This window comes from Oreochromis niloticus, linkage group LG9 (genome assembly GCF_001858045.2).
Source record: "Oreochromis niloticus isolate F11D_XX linkage group LG9, O_niloticus_UMD_NMBU, whole genome shotgun sequence".
Taxonomy (NCBI): Eukaryota; Metazoa; Chordata; class Actinopteri; order Cichliformes; family Cichlidae; genus Oreochromis; species Oreochromis niloticus.
The window spans coordinates 29,753,447-29,770,114 of record NC_031974.2 but is presented as its reverse complement, the minus strand read 5'-3'; the positions used below and the strand labels follow the sequence as shown (position 1 = coordinate 29,770,114).

The following is a 16,668-nucleotide window of genomic DNA, read 5'->3' as shown; positions in this document are numbered from 1 at the left end:
AGAGTTTGTTAGTTTTTTTTTAGAAACACAGTTATAGTGTACTTAAACAGGGCAAAATTACTGTTTCTCAGGAAACTAATTTCTGGTGCATTCAACACTTAAAGAGTGTGTGTAATAAAGAAATCAAACAGTTTAACCAACTTAGGAAATATGAACCTTATCTAGTAAGTCTTTTGTCACAAAGTCTGTCACTTTGAATCTGAACGCTGAGCTTTAAAACACACAATCATAGGCCGAAGAATGAAATCTGAGCTGATGTTCGAGTGCAGTAGCTTTTTACAGACAGAAATCAGATGCTTTAAGGAGAAAGATCTTTTCTCCTCGTGGATCTCTGCCTGCTTTGAGTTTCGAGTAGTGTTGATTAAATAATGATTTTTCTTTTGAATTTTTAAAAATGTCTCATTCTGAGTATTTGAAATCATTTCAGGTTTCAATTTTACATCAACTGTACGCCCATACATTCACGCTTTCTACACGCACACACACATTATCCACACAGTCTGAGTAGAGAGGAGGAAATGGTTTATCTCAGAGGATGGAAAATGCAAAACCTCTACAAGTTCATGAAATGTCCATAAGAAAGTCTAAAACAATTTTTATATCTCAGTTTTTTTTATTCCATGCTATCAGAAATTCTGGAATAGTGTCTCCACAGAACATGATCTATAATGTTCTTGCAGGGGAGGGTGCTGCTGCCGATGATTGTGATTGATTAAGCAAACACGCTGTCATTTCATAACAAAAGCACCCACAGCAAACACAAAGCCCGGTGTCTGGCACAAGCGCTGATAGAACACAAACAATTATCACAAGGCATGCAGCGGAGCAATCTGAAAAATGACTGTGTGGGTTGCTGTATGCAGTTATGTGCCAACATAACAAGCATTAGGCTGATTAGACTCCTGACATCAAACTTCCTATAGAGTAAAGTTCCCTCAGTTTTTTTTCCCCTGCCTGTGTAGAAATGGACTGCAAAGGCTGCATTGGCTTCTCAGTCTGTTGGCCATCAAATCTTGGGCACCTCCCTCATGATTCCTGTTAGCAAAATCATGAACCTTTCTGTAAGCAGGAACTTTCAGTGGGAGTAAAGCTACTGACCAGAATTCAAGTTAGACCTAGGTTCCTCTCTGTGAAAGTAAAAGTAGGGGAACTGACCTTCAAAGTTTCCAGCTCTCCTGCAGAACTAGTTACTGTGGTACAGATGCACCCATTGATCTGTCTCACCTCGGATTAGACTGTTTCATACAAAACGACACAGTAAATATGTCCCCTTTCCATAATGTGTAAATGCAGGTTATAGTTTGTGAAGTTGTCCAAACTGAGTCCCACAAGTCGGCAATGCATATACTGTGTATTAAAGGTCACTTGGAGATTCATTTAAGATCAGGTCCTTTTATAAATGGTTCCATTTGGTTTCTGTTATATACTAGTAGTTACTGTATGGGTGCTCGGGGTACAGGGCACAAAAATAATATAATAGAAGTTTAAATTTCATAGGATGACTTTCAGGTCAAATTTGTTAGCTTTAATGTGGATAAAAAAATGTTATTATCAGCCGAACAAAGAGGATAAACTGGAATTATTACTCAGCAGATGGAAATTATTAGCATAAAGTGTGTTTGGCTAGCTAAAAGTATAAATGGTTACATTTGCCAGCTAAGCATCAAACAGTGGACCTGGCTAACAAGATGAATGGATGAATAAATTGTTACAACTTCTGGCTGCAAATGATGCAAAGGTGTGCTGCAAATTGTCCCTACGACAAAGATTACCTGTTATATGTAGCAGTAACTAAAAGACAGTTTCTTTATTTATACCTAATTTGTACCTGTAAATGGAAAGCGGACAGTAGACTGGATCCAGTTTATTATGAACACATTTGAAAGTCACAGTTGTTGTTAATAACGGCGTTCCTGAGCCCATATGACGTGTTTGTTGAATCCCAAAGGTTGGGATGCAGTGTTTTAAGTGATGAATGTAGAGGTACATTCATTACTTGTGTGAGTGTACTTGTTTGCGTTCACCTGTCCTTTGTAAAATTACCTCCATACCTACACATCGTGCAGCTTACCCCCCCCCCCGAAAGACAATTCAACATTAAATATGGAAAAGCTGCCTCACATTGACCTGTTTTTGTTTTAACTGTTGGAGTCATCTGCATTTCTTTTGATCTCACACCGGGTCTCTAGGAGCAGCCGTCATTAACAAAGTTCACACAACATTTTTTCTTCTTCTCAACATGGCCAAAGCCTCCAGTGTGTGAACACTTCTCTGGCAGTGCCCTTCACTCCCCTGCAGCCCCTTAAAGTCCTCTGCTTTGCTACGCTCCCTTTGCTTTAGTGCCGCCAGACAAAACCATTCTTGTCTGTCCTTCACCGCTAATCTGACGTGTTCGTGTGTTGTGTTGCCCTTGGGGTGGGTTACCTCCACCTCCACCCCCTCCATCTCATCTCTTCTCCTCCCCACCTTGCTGTTTATCCATCTCTGGGCTTGTCGCGTCCCTGAACCTGCTCTAATTAGCATCCCACACAACACTGTTTATTTACTCAGGTACTGGCAGAAGGGGAGGGAGGTGCGAATGAAAGGGAGAGTTGGAAAAAGGAAGGATGAGGCAGAGAAAGCTGGGAAGTGAGGGAGGGAAAGAGAGGGCTAGGAAACAGGAAGAGAGGGAGAAATGATTCAGAGAATCAAAGAGCTCTGAAACTCTCTCATACCGGATGCATGGAGTAATGATGGTTAGAGAGACGCGATGCAGAAAGTCAAAAGTGAGAGACAGAAATCTTTCCCGCCTCTCCACGCCTCCTCTCTGCCATTTCCAGTGTTTCATCTGAGATGCAGAGTGCCTAAAATTAGCAAGCTGGCAGCTTCCTCCCTTCCTTCCTCCCTTCCAGGGCCCCATTAAAGTTCTCCCATTGCGTCGAGTGATCATTAAGGTGGGTCTTGGAGCGCAGGTGTTTTCTTAGCACCCCAGTCAAGGCTGCAGTGGCATCACTTTTCTTCATCGGGGCCAGCATGAGCAAAAACTCTGTGCAGTCTTCATTTGCGGGAGTATTTGTGGATCTCAGCTTTCTCATTGTGAGTAATGAATATCGCTCAGTCTGTCAGCAAGGATGGAGGAGCATATTAATAAACGATGGACAAAGGACCAGCAGAGAATAGATAGAACTGGACAGGCCTTGTTGTTTGAACATCTATGTGTTTGACAATCAGGCGGTTGTACAAATCTTGCGCTCACTGTCTTGTTCTGTGGTCATGTTGCCCTACCTCTCAATGCTCTGTGTCGTGCACAGTTATCCATCTGACAGTGAATATCTGTGAGACGTCAGGGCTCAGATTGCTGCTTTAAATGGACTGGATTGTACATAATCTCACAAGATGGGTAGTCTTTCCTTTTAAAAAGAATTAGAGAAAAAAAGAAAGCTCAAAGTTGAAAGCCTTCATGCTTTAACAAGTCTTTGCAGTCTGCCAGGCACTGGGTATGATTGTGAAAAGGTGTTGCGAGGTCACCAGGTGAAGGCTAAATGATTTGACACCCACTTCGCTGGACGTCTGTTTTTGCTTGTGCCCGATTCACTGTAAACCTACTTGACTCGGCAGCTTAGCGATTTTGAAATTTCAAACACTGCTGCCTCAGTTGCACCAGTTCCAGCTGGCTCTTTGTTGCATGACTAAAGCCGCTTTCACGCTACATCCCTGAACTTTTATTGGACTTACCCAACAGAGGTGCATGTGGCAACACAAATGTTCCACTGGACACTAAACAGTCTTTAACCAGCCGTCTCCTTAGTACAAAGGCTGTGTGAGAATAGTCCAGCTTTGTGCACACTTACCTGAGGATGCATTCAATGTATAGAGGGTTTTTTTTTTTTTTATGTGCTTTTCAAATCTTTTTTTCTTAAACGTTGCAGGTCAAATTTCTGGTGTCACAGAACAACAGTTTATGTAACTTCTATTTCAAACTAGACGACTCAGAGTAAGCGAGAGAGAGATGCCACAGCAGCCACCTAGGTGGCCTTCTAGTATACTTGTTGGAGATTGGTGTCCACAGTGGGGCTTGCCAAATCCTGGTTTGCTTCCTTACTGGTGAAGGCAGCTTCTGCTGTTGTACATCTACGAGTATCGATACTTTTATGTGTTTAACCTACTGTGCCTGTGCCTACTACCAGGTAAACAAAGCTAAGAGATCTCATCAATGCCGGTTCTTCTTTGTGGATTTCAGTGCAAATAGTGTAGTTATGTACAGTCTTGGATGGCAGTTTCTTAACTAAAATGGTCGCAAGTTGCCGTCCTGTAACACGTCTTGTCATCTCTGACAGCTCTCATCCCTCTCTTCTTTCCTTTTCTCCTGCAGCTCCCCTCTGCTTTTCCACCACTGTTTAGTGCTGTTTGACCTGCTCAGAAGGGCCCAAATGTCACAGCAGAGGGAAAGGTCAGGTAAAGGTTTTAGTGCTGAGCAAAGTCTGGATGGCTAACACAGCGCTGGATGCCCGAGGGCGTCGAGGCGGGGGAGGAGGGCCACGTTAACACTTCAGACCTTGAATACACACACACCTACTTCTACACGATTACATGCACTTTGACACACTGCTGTCACCTCGCCTCTGTGTCGACGTCACTCAGCTCAGAGCCGGGAGCCACATCAGCTGCGTGCACGTGGCCGCGCCTGTTTATGTGTGCTCGTACGCTCATTTGGGTCATCTGCAAGCATGGATGATTGAGGACGTTACAGCTTCCCAGGGAATGACGCATGGCCTCGCTGTGGACATCGGGTCACAGGTCACTGGCTGTCGGGGTTTTACAGGATCATGCTTTTAAAGGGCAGGACCTCCATTTTTTTACTGACCACTTTGGAATCCTTTGAATAGAAAATTATTTGGATTCATATAAAAAAGACGAGTGCATGCACTTCCTTATTTTGCAAGTGAATGAAAGCAAAACACCCAGAGTCTGAGTTCAGTGTGTTCTGTATGGTGAATGGCAGATCAGTGGTGGGATTTCTTTATTGATTAATCTACATCCACATGCAGGGCAGAGCAGCCAGATCCTAATTGGAATGGATTTCTCTCTTGCATTGATTTGCTCAGGTGACAGTGGATGACGTGTGTGTGTGTGTGTGTGCGTGCGTGTGCGTGCGTGCTCTGAATACCATATGGTGTTCTGATGTTCTGTCTTACAACACCTTTCGCTGTTTGTTGTTCGGTGAAGAGGTGGAAAGGAGCAGCTGTATGTTGGCAGCGTGTGCGCCTCTTCTTTGGCTCTCTTATTCAGCAGCACTCTGAGATAAAGCAAGGACCTCTGTAAGAACACTGACTTCATTACCCCATGACTGCTTTCATTCTCCCCCACACACACGTGCATATACAAGCTGGTGCGCAAAAATGAGTAGTTGGCATGCATGCAGGCAGAAGCAATGGAGCACAGATAACTTTACACAGTAGGGAATGATGTCATTTCCTCTTGGATGCATTTTTGGTTTTTGATGTTTTTGCATCTTAAGAAAGGCAAGAAAGGTTTATCTTTTTAACTAACTCTCTCACATTTACTTATCCCACACGTAATGTGTGTGTGTGCGCAAGAGAGAGGGGGCTGCTGAGAGATGGCCGCTGGACATGGCTTCTCACAGCTGGCTGGCCCCGACCCTCCCATGATCTGCTCTCTTATCTAGTCCAGATCCTGGCCTTTCATCTGGGCTAAAACCTGGGGGAGCTTGGCCTCTGCTGTTTTTTAAGTCTTCTCTCACACACACACACACACACACACACACACAGTCTCATTCCAGACCCCCTCCATCTCCAGACTCTATCTGTGAGTCCCAGATGAGGATTGCTCTCACCTACAAGGAAGATAACAAACCTCACACTCCTCTGCTCTCCTTTCCCCAAAACACTTCAGATTTGATTTCTTCAAAACTCACTGTGAGGGGGAAAAAAAGAAATTACCTCCCCTTTCTCCCTTTCTTATTGTCTGTGAGAATGTTTTTTTAATGTTTTTTTTTTTCTTTTTTCGAGCTGTAGTTGTTATGTTTGGGTCCTTGCCACCGCCTTCATAGATAGGAAGCAAAATGCTGCACTCTGCAGTTTAAACAGTAGTTGTTTGGCTAAAAGCGAGACAAAGCAGAATCACAGAACGCATCGGGGATGCTCCCCAAACACAGTGCTCTTCATGTTTTGACACTGAACAAAGTGGCGCTTTCAGCTCTCACTAAATTGCATTACTGCCTAACAATAGGTGGGTTGTTTTGGCTGCTCGACCAGTCGGTCTTGGCTGGACCAGATCTTCATGTGACCAGCGTTCAGCTTTGAGAGCGTGAGCTGACGTTTTTGTGTGTGTGAGTAGCGTCTGCAGTTCATACCATGTCATTCCATTCCAGGTGGATGGCTGGCCCGTCCCCACTCTGCCCTGCTGCTCAACCCTGACCTGTTTCCAGCATAAACAGCAGATCCTCACCTCTCACCCCTCTGGCTTTACCTGATAATCTGTCTCTATGGAGCAACCCCCCTCTTTCTCACACACACGCTATCGTTTTTCTTTTTTCTTCCTCAGTTTCTTACATTCTCTCCAGAAACCAGATTTTTGCATCACCCTAGCAGTGACTTCTGACCCCAGTCAGATCAGAGCAGTTGGCGTTTTGAATCCAGCAGCAGTCTGAGTAGCATCTATGACCCGCTTGCACATTTGTCTCTTAGCCTTGTTGTGTTATGGCCCCTCAAGTCAGAGCTGCGGAACGGTTAAAGTGAATGGGGTTCACATTCGAAGACATTTTTCTTTACGGGAGCATGTCGGCCATTGGTGTGTGGATGAGTTATTTTGGAAAGTGTTCACAGGCCCTTCACTTTTTATGAATTAAATGCACTTCTTGCTTATTTTTCTGCACACAATAAATCACATTTAAGAAGCAAAGACTTCTTTGTAATTACTGTGAATTTTATTTAATGAGCAATCTTTGTCACGGCACACTAATCTGAGCTTTACTGAGGTGAGTCTGGATTACATTGATGCTAGCTTAGATCACACGATTAGCAGGCGAACATGGCGCAAAGGTGAAATGGAGCGACCGATCCAAAGCCCTCTGCTGTGCGTCTTCTTCGACTTTCCTGTCCACTCTCCACTCTCTATAAAAATGAAAGGCCCAAAAAATAACATATTAAAAAATATTATCTTTCCAATTTACATATGGCATCATCACCCAACCCCTCCTTTTTCTTTCCTTTTCTTTTGGAGGACTGCACATAAGTACATTTCTGTAGCCTGTGCTTTGTTGGAGTTTATCCCTTCTCTATACGTAGACAAAAAGGTATGCGAGTGGGCACGCAGCAGGACCGTCCTTGAATTAAGATCCATCTTTCAGTTAGGATTTTTCTAATCATCCCTCAAAGATCCAAGCCAGATGGCCAACCAAAGTGATGTAACCAGACTGAAAAAAGGCTTTCACCAATAAAATGGTCAAAAAACACCATGTTCATTTGTTGCAGAGCTCCACTAGTCTGGAGAAACTGTAAGCAGAGCAGCCATCTCAAAAACTCGTAGCTGATCAGACCTAGAGTGGATAGACAAAATCTGGCAGGATCCAGGTACTGCTCATCACTGGGCCTAATGGGATATTAGGCCCAGTGATACTTGATTAAGTATGCTGGCACCAGCATACTTGATTAAGTATGCTGGTGCCAGCATCATCCTATCATGCTGTGTAAAATAACAACTAAAGGTATCTGAAAGCTTTGGCTATCATTTGTGTGTCTACTGAAAATGACAGACTTCTCCTTGCATCCTGTTGTCTTCTTTGATTAGATGTTGAGCCTTGAAATGCTTTGACCTGTGAAACAGAAAAAAACAACAACAAAACTATTAAAAATTCTAGTTACACTAGCTGGATATTATTATAGCTTGTGCTTGATTGTAACTGGGCATTGCAAAGGGCTGCAGGTCTAGCTTTTAAACAACCGTTGCTCTTGATTTCTGTTCATTTGGTGTCTTTTTGTGTTTGAACACCAAAATAACCTTCTTGGGAGAATAGAGAATGATGACAGGGCAAGTTGACCGCTGCTGTTACATCAACAAGAAATCAAACCCTTGCCTGCTCCTTCCTTTTTCTCATTCTTATTTTTGTCTCTTCCCTCTTCCATGTGCCTGAGGTGGAAGAAGAGTTTTTAAAATGCAGGTTATGTAGATAAGATAGAGGCACATACTGAGATGAGCATCCCGAAACCTGAATCAAATTATGAGCAGGAACACACAGAGGGGAATTGACAAACTGTAGAAGGGTTACAAAAATAGCTGGAAGTTTAAAAGTAGCACTTGGATATATATCTGTATTGCCTTCTGTGCAACAGTAAAGGGGTCTGTGTTGTGTCATTGACCCATTCAGTGAAGTGAATTAGCAGATGTGGCCCGAAAGTGTTTTTTAAAGTGTTGGCTTTAGGGCCTCTTAAAATGAGAACAAGTCTTAATTGTGATAACAGTACATTCAGTTCAATTTAATATGATTTTATCATGGCCTCCAGATGTTTTATATTGTAAGTTAAAGACACTATAATAATACGGAGAAAACTTCAACAATTAGATCATCCCATACGAGCAAGCAAATGGTGACAGTGGGGAGTAAAAACTCCCCTTTTAACAGGAAGAAACCTCCAGCAGAACAAGACTCAGGGAGGGACAGCCGTTTTGCCATGATGTGGAGAGGGAGTCTGCACAAAAGAAACAGACAGAGATTAAATCCTGAAATGAGCTAAAATGAGTCCCACAAATGAGTGAAAGTTAGCATGCTAAGTGACAATGGCAGCTCTGGAAAACATTAATATATACCTACCTAACGATCAGATAGCTGATCGTTAGGTATTCAGTTTTCAGTTTTTGGATAGGTAATTTTTAGAGTGTAAATTTATACTGTTTCAGCTTATGAACCTAAACGGTGGTCATCAACTTTCAGCTCGTCTCACTGGGGCCATCTTACACCAGGACAGTTTTCATAACCCTCCTGATCTCCCACCGCTGGCGCTTCTCTGTTTGCCTAGTGACTGTGCAGTTGTGCTTCAGCTGCCTACATAGGTTGAGCCTTCTCCTTTCTTTGTGTACAAAGTTGCCCAAGGATAAATTCCCTGAACAAAAATCATCAGGAAGTTTCCCCCTTTCTTTCTGTTCCTACTTCTTCCTCCTGCAGTGAATATAGTCTTATAAAGCACAGCAACGCAATAACACCACAGATAGAAACTTAATTAATGTACACATTGCAGAATTAATCAACAGGCATTGCCTCAAGTCCACTCTCTCACTTTTTATACCTACATAAAGCACCCAGAGGAACGCACATCCCACAGTTTTATTCCACTCTGTGTTCTGCCAAAGTCACAGTCAAATTGGAATCAACTATCCACACAGAGGAGGAATATCTCCAGCTTTATGGAGTCGTAATGCGGTAGGGGTACTGTATAAATAATCTGTCCACAGAAACACTTCCAGCTGTTAAACAATATGCCCTTTGCCGTTTTTCTTTTCCTCTTCTCCTTTTGAGTATGTAGGGCTCTGAGCGTGAAAACAGGCGGGCGGGGGGGGGGGGTTGTATGGAGAAATGATTTTGTTTAAATATTTGCCTTTTGTAACACCTCCAGATTGTTGCACTTTATGCTGTTTGGTATTACAGAGTGGAGCTGGAACATTGCCTGTATCAAACGGTGCTATTAAGGTTCAGGTCATAATGTGAAATTGAAATCCCAGAGTCTGTTTACAGTTAGGCCTTTTGAAGCATTCCAGTGTAATCTGTCCCTGCTTTTGATATAAAGATAGAGTATTGATATAAATGAAGAGAATTTTGCCTTTGTTTTTAAAACCATACCTGTGGCTTTTGATTGATAGATGGGAACGCTATGGTAGATTGAGATAATAAAGACTTGCTTAAAACCTCACTCTGAGGTTATAGTTTCCCCCACTGTATCAACATAGTCAAAAAGGTGAAACACGGAGTGCAAAGCTTCATCCCCACTGGGCTACCATGAAATGTTATTTGTGAACAAGGGATGATAAAATAAACCCAGGGCTTTTTTTTTTCAGGGACATCCTCATTGCCTTTGGCCAGGTTGAGTAGTGAGCAGCTTTTACGCTCCATTGACTGATCCTTACAGGAAGTGAGGAGGGGGGGTATAAGGAGCCCCTTCACCACAGATCCTCAGCATGTACCTTGACTACATGCTGAGCACATATCAAAGGGGGCACTCTGTCCTTAGCCTGGGGGAGAGAGAGTCTGCTGTTTGGGTCTAAAGAGACATGAGTAATAGGACAGCTTGTCACACTTGTGCATATGCCTGCATTTTACACACTGCACGTTGCTGCTGTCTTGCTTGGGTTGCAAAGTAACGACACCACAAACAAAACAAAGAAAGAAAAAGAGACCGTATGCAGAGGGGTTGCATTTATATTAAGGTCTGAACCATCAACCACAATGACATGAACTCAAACTCTAACCAGTTCTCACTAACTCAGTTCAGTGAGAATACTTAAGTTTTGGCTTCTGAAAATTGTTCTTGCATCAAGAGTAAAAAATGCATCAAAAATGTATCTCCCGCCCATTCTGACCACATGTTGTTGCCGTCTGTAGATCAAACCAGTTTAAGCCTGCGCACGTGCTCAGTGTTGCAGTGTTGACTTTCATTTTTTATGTGGAAAAATCTCACCTCGTTCATAGGCAAAATCTGCATCCACGGGGCAACATTTTACATACTTGTTTCCATAGTTCAAGTTCTAGTCACCAGCAATGCACATTTTGGCAGCATGCTGGTAAGTATCTCACGTAGAAGTAGGAAAACGATGTAGTTTTTATGATTGATGATTATTTATTTATTTATTTATTTATGATTTTTAAAGCATATCTGCATTTGTAAATACGAAGCAGGACGTCTTGGCCTTGATGTTCGTTATTGGCTGTTCCTGTCAGAGCCTCAGCATGCAAGCTTTCTGATGGGTTGCCATGTTTGGGGTCTAAGGGGGATTTAAGACTGGAAAAGCTGAAGACCCTCAGTGCATGAACTTATATACATGTTTTTTATTCTTGTGTTTCAGTTGGTAGTGACTGCAGACCATCAGATGAAGAGCCTTCAGTTTCGGAGTATTGCCCCCAAGGCCCCGGCTGTGGTGCCCTCTCCTTCCCCTGCGGTCCAGTCCTGTCAGCCCTCATCTGCTCTGCCTGAGGCTACCACTGCCTCAAGCCCCAAGTCCATCATTGTTCCCACCCAAAACTATGCACTCATGCAAATAGCAGGTCAAGATGGCACATTCTCCCTGGTGGCGCTCCCACCTTCTGTTTCTTCTCAGACGCCGCAGCATCAGAAGAACCTTAAGCTACCCATTCCCAGATACCAGCCAATGAGGAGCAAGGGGACCACAGATAAGGTCAAATCTCCTCCACTACCTGCCAGGGTGAAAACAGCCTCCAGAGTTTCTGACTCAGCACAGACCAAATCAGTGGGTTGTGGAGCATCAACAGCTATTAAGAAGAATCTACAAGAGACCAAGCACACAAAGGAAACCCTAGTGCCCAAAGAAGAGCCTTCAGAGCAGCTAATTCTAATAGACCCAGCCTCCTCTGACATCTCTGTGACTGCTCTTCTACCAGATAATGCTGTCCTTTATCCAGGTTCTCAGTTGGAGCGAGTACCAGATGGCTCAGAACGACCTACCACCACTGGTCTCATTCAGAACCTGCAGTACCCCCCTGCTTCCATCAAAAGCTCCCAAAGCAAATCACCGGAGGACAATAAGACTACAGTGAGAGTGTGCCAATCTAAGCTGGCTGCAGCCCAGACGCAGGGCAGTATCACTGTCCTTTCTCCAGCTATCTTCAGTAAAGCAGTCCAGATTATCCCATCCCCACCTAAGGGGAAATTACCCATTTTGCCCTACTCTAAAATGAAGAGCACCCTCATCCCAGCTGCCAAGCTCAATAATTTATCTCCAGAAAAGAAAAGTTTACCTGGCCTGAAAGGACTCACCAGCCCTTTAGATTCTACATCCAAAACCCATGAGACAGCTGAAACCTTGAGTCACAACCGGGTGCCTAACTCCAGTCTAGAGCCTCAGGCCCAGCCCACACTAATGCCTGTTGTAGGAACACTCCAGAAGCCACCTGGCAAAAAGAGAGGAAGGAAGAGAAAAACAATGGAAGACATCTTAGCTTTTGAAGCCCGCAAGAAAAGGTCTTTATCCTTCTTCCGTAGAAGGGTCCCGGAGAAACAGCCGGCAGTTGTTCCAGGATCCAAACAAAAGGAAGTTGATATTTCAAAAAAATACCGCAGCATTCGACCCAAGCCCATGTTGGTGATGGAGACAGTTCCCCAGTTGGTTAGTCTGCCTGCTATTACGCCAGATGGCCAAGAACAGGAGCTCATACTTGGTCATCAGCTCCCCACCTCTACCACAACAAAAGCATTGGACTGTCCACCTCAGCCAACCCCAGTAACCCTCCACCTCAGAGGGGGCTCCCATCCTAGAGTGTTCATAGGAAGCCGACCGCCCCACCGCTGTCCCACCTGCAGCCGTTGCTTCAAATTCAAGCATCACCTTCAGAGCCACATGAACAGTCACGCCAACAATCGGCCGCACATCTGCCCCGTCTGCCGCAAGACATACGCTCACTCAAGCAGCCTGAGCACCCACAAGAAGCTTCATCACTCTGAGGTACGGCCACGTCGTTCTCTATCCTGCGAGTTCTGCGAGAAGGCCTTTGGATATGTTGGGGTATACTTCAGTCATCTGAGAGAGGTCCATAAGGTGGTGCTAACTGTGGAGCCGTCAGTCAGTCATCATGAGGAAGACGTGCTTGTAGAGGGGTAAGATTATTAGCGACTGAGATAACTAATGAATATATGCTGCAACCTCATTTTGATCTTTACCTTCTAGCAAGGTGAATTAAACAGCCAAAGATACTGACTGACTGCACCTTTTTCCTTTTATTTCTCTGCAGGGCCAGTTTGCCGGAACCATCAGATGAACAGGATTGTGAAGATCCTGTGGAGCTGCAGATCAAATGTGGCCGCTGTCAGGCAATCACTCCCACCTTTGCAGACATGAAGATGCATTTGCGATATGTACACGGGGAGGAGGTCCACATTCAACTCTGTGAGGGCCAACCCCCAAGGGGAGGCCGTGAGGCCGAGAACGAACTGGTAAAGCACGCTGCCCACTACTGGCGACAGTTAAATGAGAAGCGCAATCTGGTCAAGTGTGGAAGCTGCGACGAAGAATTCTTTTCTTTCTCCAAGCTCAAGAAGCACATCATGTCCCACCATCGAGGAAGGGAAGGAGATGACAGCGGGGTCCTCCCATCACCAGAAAGCAGCGGAGGCCTCGGCGTCCTTGCCGCAGGTGCAGTTTTTAACTGTGTGCTTTGCAGTGAGGTGCTAGACACTAAAGAGCTGGTCATGGAGCACTGGAGGTGTCACCACCACTGTGAGCGTCCGAGCCTGCTGTGGGATGCCCTGAGCTCATACTCTGGCCAGGAAGAGGGCGAGGCAGACGGGGATCTGGAAACTCCCGCTCCAAGCCCGCGTTAGCCAACTGGCCCTTTGGCTTGGTGTGGGCTCCTCCTAATACACTCAGTTCTAACAATCAGCAGCACAGGGATAGAGATGTTCTCTTATGTCTTTTAGCACTAGTTTAATCTTTCACCACTGGAGAAATCTGACCTTGTGCAAAAGAGGAAAAACAGTAAAAATAAAATCAAGCCTGTGGTGAAAAGTGATCTTTGTGTTACGATTTGCAAGAGATACTCTCGCTAGGTCAGAGAATCCAGTTTTATACACAATCATTTTTCATGTTACTTTGATTGCACTGTTCTGTTTTTGGACTTTATTTTGTTTGGAAGTATGTATTTAATATCTCGTTGGAAATGCAAATGATTATTTTTTATCTATTGTTTATTTAAAAGTTATTAGAGGTCATCCATGACCCAACTGAAATAGTCGAGGGTTCATTTCACCCTTTAATATAACTAGCCATGCAGATCAGATCAGATTTTCTTGTCTTTTTCTTTTTTTTTTTCAACGTGCCGAACCCAAACGAAAAGTGACACCGCACGAGATCAAATGTTTAAAAGCGAAACATTTTTTTGTAGCCAGATCATCCTTTCCATGTAACACCAGGCACATTTTTTTCAGAGGACAAAGGTTTAGCAGTCAACTGCTGTAGCTCCAAGTTTGTTGTTCATAAGTCATAATAGGTCCTGCAGCTTCCTACTCTTTATTTCCCATGCATTTTGCTATTTTTATGAGCAAAACATTACTGCGGGTATGTAAAATGTGAGCACAGACTAATTCTAGTCACCTCCATTTATCAGGATAGAGTCAGAAATCTTAAAGATGACTCAAGCTACCAGGTCTGCATGGCTAGATACCACGACGGAGCATTGAGGAGATCATTTTATTCGGGGACGGCTGAATTAAAAGTAGTTCATTGCGTACCATCGCAGTGGCTGACAATTTAACCACCGGCCTTTGCGTCATAACAGTTTAAAAGTGTTCTGTAACTGTACAATCCTCAGTGTAGTATTGCTCGTGTAACAGAGTCCGATTAAGGGCAGTATTGGGGTCCATTATCCACCTGGATCCATGAAGGAACACTTTTCTTAACCAGCACCCAAGTGACATCCTTGTGGCCTTCTGAGAAGAAAAAAAAAAAAAAAAAGGACAAAAATGTTGGTGTTCATGCGTAACGTGACTTATCATCAGTATGGTCCTCAGTAGGCCGAGTTCTATCTTCTTGACTTGTCGATTAATGCCTATATGTGTATTCTGTGATATGCCAAGGGTCTATTCACACTTGTGATTGTAGAAGTGAGGTTTGCATTGAAGCTTTTCCAACCACTGACAGAATACCATTGGTTTAGTAAATACGCAAAGGAAAACCATTGAATTGCCTACCTGTTGTTGCCAGCTCATGTACGCACCTGTGGAATTGTGTGCACCTAGACTCTGAATTGAGTTAATATAAACTGTTGTCAAGTCCAGAAAATATGCTATTTTATACTATATAGATTATTAAAGAGGTCTCTTAGAATATTTATGCTTGTTATTGGTCCTTAAAGAACCAGCACTGAGACATTTGTTGTGTTTGCTTCTTCTAATTTTTGGGGGGATGCTTAAATGTCTTGCTTCTTGGTTGGGGGCAGAGTAGCTCTGTTAACGTCTGTCTGTATGTATCTTTCATATGAAGAAGAAAAGAAAAAAATCACAGGGTCAAGTGAATGTACCTGAATGTTTTAAAAGACCTACCAAAAGTATATATATGCTACATAGACTTATTCTATAGATAGAATATATAATGAGAATAAATATATATATATATATATTTACATAGAGTAACTAGTGAATCAGCTGCTTTGTTCTGTCAGTGAAGGAGGGAAACAAGATGCATATATCATTGCCAGCACTGGCAACAAAAAGCCATGTAGAGCTGTCCTTGCGTGTCTGACACAAACACGGGACTGAATGAAGGCCAAAGCACTGAGAGATTACTCTGATGTGTCTGGGTGTTCATCAGTGACTTGTTCTTCGCTTTCAAGCCCTCAACGCAAACCAGGAAGTGGCAGGCTTAAGGGTCAGTCTCTTCTCTCCTCAGATACGTGCGTGTATGACTGTCAGCACAAGTCAGAAAGTGAAAAATCTCACATTAGGCGATGTAATGTGTTTGGCTCACATGATATGTTGGCTGTCAGAAACAAAAAAAAATAACAAAAGACTGAAAGTGTTCGTGCTTGTGGCTGTTTATGTACCTGAAGAACCTGATGTTTATGAGAATAAAGATATGCTTTGTTCAGGACACTGTGTGTGTGTTTGTACGTTTTTTTTTTTCTTCTTTTTTTCACTAAAGAGTCACTAACTCAGGAAAAGTTAAAGTTCAGAATGCTAAACTTGTAGGAAGCATAGACTGTATTTGAAAAAAAATGGACAGAGCCACCATGATGCCACCCACTGTGTATTTGAAGGTTTAACATTAGCTCTTTACGATAATACAGAGAAACCCCAACAATCATATGATGACCAAACGCTTTGTTTGGTGACAGTGAGAAGAAAAAAAACCCTTTTAACAGGAAAAACTCATTTTTGGAGCCAGTTTGAAGTCATTTCAAATAATGAATCACAGGATAATGGATGTCTCTTCAGTCCCAGTGTTTGTCAATATATTATATACTATAATATAATACTGGATATAATATGCTATATGTTGCTTATTGGAGCAGTTAAGGAGTGTTTTAAGTATTCTAACAACTCCACAGAGAGATTTCTCTCCCACTCTTTAAAGAGAATGGGCTCTGTAGCTCTTCATATATTTCACATCTGTATGGTTGTGTGTTGGGTTTTTTTTTTCTATGAATTGAGAGATTTTCAATCTAATGGGTGTTCCACAGAGAATGCTGCAATATGTGCTGTTTGTAGCATTAATGTTGCAAAGCTCTGAAGTTCACCAGCCCTGGCTTTCACATGATGAGTAAAAAGTAGTTCGGGGGGGGGTCATGTGTCTTTGTCTTTCAGTGTGTCACTAGTGGATGAGGGAGAGTGAGTGGTCTGTGTGTGCATGTGTGCACATGGCTGGGGCTGGGGCTTGCTGGTTCTTGGTTAAGGTAGGGCATGGTCACTGCTCCCGTCTGGGCGCTTCTGCCCCTTTCTGGGATTCGGGTTGTTA

At 43.3% G+C, this 16,668-nt stretch overlaps 1 protein-coding gene across 5 annotated transcripts in view; it reads left to right on the top strand.

Annotated features, from left to right (window-relative positions):
• Positions 1-15,804, top strand: part of znf438 (zinc finger protein 438) — a 48,424-nt gene extending 32,620 nt beyond the window's left edge. For all 5 annotated transcript variants that reach the window (XM_025910327.1, XM_003450225.5, XM_005471630.4 and 2 more), the window contains 2 exons: positions 11,053-12,818; positions 12,953-15,804. In XM_025910327.1, the coding sequence (XP_025766112.1) occupies positions 11,077-12,818; positions 12,953-13,541 (2,331 nt within the window). In that variant the 5' untranslated portion in view covers positions 11,053-11,076 and the 3' untranslated portion in view covers positions 13,542-15,804. The remainder of the gene's footprint in view (positions 1-11,052; positions 12,819-12,952) is intronic.
• The last annotated feature ends 864 nt before the right edge of the window (positions 15,805-16,668 follow it).